The 3,363-nt window shown below is 31.7% G+C and overlaps 1 protein-coding gene across 1 annotated transcript in view; it reads left to right on the top strand.

The window, feature by feature from the left end:
* Positions 1 to 1,454: 1,454 nt before the first annotated feature.
* LOC112012322 (bidirectional sugar transporter SWEET1-like) overlaps positions 1,455 to 3,363 on the top strand; it is a gene marked incomplete in the record, with an annotated part of 4,893 nt that continues 2,984 nt past the window's right edge. The window contains 4 exon segments of the mRNA XM_065772819.1: positions 1,455 to 1,627; positions 1,718 to 1,754; positions 2,022 to 2,117; positions 2,823 to 3,102. Coding sequence (XP_065628891.1) covers positions 1,591 to 1,627; positions 1,718 to 1,754; positions 2,022 to 2,117; positions 2,823 to 3,102 — 450 coding nt within the window.

The raw sequence follows: 3,363 nt of genomic DNA, 5'->3' as shown, positions 1-3,363 counted from the left end.
CAAAAAAAAAAAAAAAAAAAAAAAAAAAAAAAAAAAAAAAAAAGAAAGAAAGAGATATATGTATAAAAGTAACTACCTACTAACACATATTTTTCATCTGTTAATGAGGTAGTTATTTTTTACTGAAATATCTCACACTTATTAGATTTTAATATTAGATTTTAATACTGCTGATATGGTATCATTTAATACTAAATATTTTCTTCTAGATTAGAACCAGTAACAACTTGATATCCAAAATTTGTTGTGAGGTCTAAAAAAAAAATATTACTATCTACAACATTTTCACAATAAATTCTAAATAGTAAGTTGTTACTTGCTGTAGTTGGTAGGCAAAAAAAAGTAATTTTAGTAATAACGTCTTAACTTAGAACTAGTAATAGCTTGTCATCTAAAATTTATTGTGAGTTGCTCTAAAAAAATAAAATAAAATAAAAACATTTTACACCCGTGACATTATGATAATAGTTTAAAGTTTTATACATGTGACGGTACTATAGTAGTACCAATATGTCTCAGGTTTCTGATTTATTGCCTTCGACTATACAAGGCAATCACCCTCAAATTGTTTGTACGTACGGAATCTACAGATACTTTCACTTTCACCTCCAACTTTATAACCCAATTTTTCTTCTTTTTTAACGGTAACACAACCCAAATATCCAGTGGTAAGAATCATTTAATTGTTGGATAATATTACCAATTTACCACAAAGAGTAATTCGAATAGTGGAAAGTAAAGGACAAACACACACTCTCTCTCTCTCTCTCTCTCTCTCTCTCTCTCCTTACATGTTTTCTCCCAAGATAATTCCTCAACTCAACCATAGACCACTTCAAAACCTGATTTTTTTTATCAAGGTATTCCGGTAATTCTCTGCTTCTACTGCAGTATTTGTGCAAATATACGTAAGCACTATTGTTGTGTATTTCAACTTTTTAATCTTTTCTTAGCATTTTTGGATAATGAACAATGAAATTAGATGGTGGCTGTGATGCGTGAAGAGAGAAAAAATATTTTAATAAAAACTAAAAAAATATTTTATTAAAATATAATTTGGAATAAATAATCTAAGGGGAGTGTTTTTGAGAAATAATTCAGTAAAATTATATAAAAAAATAATAATAAGTTGTTATGTAAGTAAATAGTAAGTTATGCATGAGCCGACATGAATAACGTGTTTTTTAGGATAACTCATGCCTCAAATCAACTGTGTAATATCTTCCACTTTTTTCCCCCTAACTCACACTTTTTATATAATAAAAAAATCATTTGGTAAGAACACTATTTGTTGGGATAAACCTACGACGCCCACGTTTTTGACCAGTTTTAACTTTTAACCCTTTGCGCTTTTCACAGTTTCACCAAACACTTAACGTACAATCAGCTGTGTGTTAAGACCAACTTCAAAAATCTACTATGTGTTAATTTTTTGTTTTCCTCTATATAAACACACATGCTTCTGGTATTGTGCACGTCTCTCTTCTCAGCTTCTGGTATTCTGATAGCTGGTTTCTCTCAAGGCTTTTTTGATTTCTCATCTGGGTTCTCCTTCTTGTTTCTAGATTTTTTGTTGAAACATTGAACAAAATGCAAAACACTGCGCATTTGGTGTTCGGAATCTTTGGTGGGTTGTATTCAATTTCTCTGCGTTTCTTTCTTTCTTTCTTGGCTTTTTGGACTTATTGTTCCTCTGTTTTGTTATCTTTCTCTGCAGGAAATGCTACTGCTCTGTTCCTCTTCTTGGCTCCAATGTATGTATCATTAGAGAACCCCTTTTGGCTCTTATAAAGTTGCCAACTTTTGGTCCTTTTTAACTCCTTTCTGCAAAAGGGTGTTGTTCTTTTTGATTATTGGACATATTTTTACAATTTTTTCTATTCTCTTTTAGTCTTTATATTATGTGTATATATATATATATATATATCTGATTAATCTGACTGACATATTCTATTACTGAGAAGTTGTTAATCTGTGTAATTCATGTGAGGAATTGTGAATAATTTTGGTACGTATTGTAGGATAACATTCTGGAGGATTATAAAGAGCAAGTCCACAGAACAGTTTTCGGGCATTCCATACGTGATGACCTTGATGAACTGCCTTCTTTCTGCTTGGTATATAATATATGCTTCTTGTTTCATCAACCGGGTTCTTTTTAATTTTTATTGTTTCTTTTCTTCATTTGTTACCTTTTTTTTTACCCCTATGCTTCTCTGTTTTTGTTTTTGTCATGGATTATGTGTGTCTTTAATTACTATTATTATGGTGATGATAATGATGGGGATTTTATAGTTAATTCATGTTAATTTCATGGCCACCCGGGCATTCAGGGGCCTCTGTGTTGGTTGGTTGGGCTTGGGAGTCTAGGCTAGCAATTAAACAGGATGACAATTTTGGTTTAACATTTCTTGCTTTAGGAAAATGAAATTTAATGCTTGGTTGATTAATGTTAATTTATTCTGTACTGTGCATGGTACTGTTTAATATTTGTTTCTTTAGTAACTAAAATTTCAATTGGTGTGTCATTCATAAAAAATTTTAGAGCTTTCCCAAAATTATCACTATTTTTTTTCAAAAAAAACATTCTCTCGATCTGCTAGTTCCTTCAATTTTAAATTGTAAAGAAATAAAATAACAAAAAATCTAAAATATGAACCATAAAATCTTTTGAAATTCTCCTCTCTTTTTTTTTCTTTTTTTTTTTGAATTAATTGTGCTGCCAATAGTCCAAAATGATTTCCTTGTTTCATATTTTCAGGGTTGTCTAGTTCAATTGTCTTATAATTACTGATTTTATACATGAAATAAATTTTGAACAGGTATGGCCTACCCCTTGTGTCAAAAAACAATCTTTTAGTTTCAACAATCAATGGCACTGGTGCAGGAATAGAGATCATATATGTGTTGATCTTCATCGTCTATGCCCCAAAGAAAGAAAGAACCAAGATTTTGGGCCTCTTCGCGTTTGTGCTCACCTTTTTCGCAGCCGTGGCCTTGATCTCCCTCCTTGCCTTGCATGACAATCCCAGAAAGCTCTTCTGTGGCTTTGCTACTGCCGTTTTCTCCATAATCATGTATGGCTCACCTCTATCAATCATGGTGAGTTTTAACTCTTAAGCTCTTTTTCTTTTTTTTGTTAAATATTTAATGAAGGAATTGACCGGACTCTGATTGATTTGGTTTCAAAGATTATGCCTCAGCCACTGGACCCAGGTTCAGTTATTTTCAGTATGCAATTTGCACTTATTTTTGTGAATTATCAATTATGATAGCTTGGTCACGGGGAAGTGTGACAGCTTCGGCCCATTTCTTTATGTTAGGCCATTTTTTGAGCAAGTTAGCCAGTCAAGAAATTGGTTA

This window comes from Quercus suber, unplaced genomic scaffold, assembly GCF_002906115.3.
Source record: "Quercus suber isolate HL8 unplaced genomic scaffold, Cork oak 2.0 scaffold_65, whole genome shotgun sequence".
In the NCBI taxonomy this organism is placed as follows: Eukaryota; Viridiplantae; Streptophyta; class Magnoliopsida; order Fagales; family Fagaceae; genus Quercus; species Quercus suber.
The sequence above is the reverse complement of the archived record's forward strand: the minus strand, read 5'-3'. Positions and strand labels throughout refer to the sequence as shown.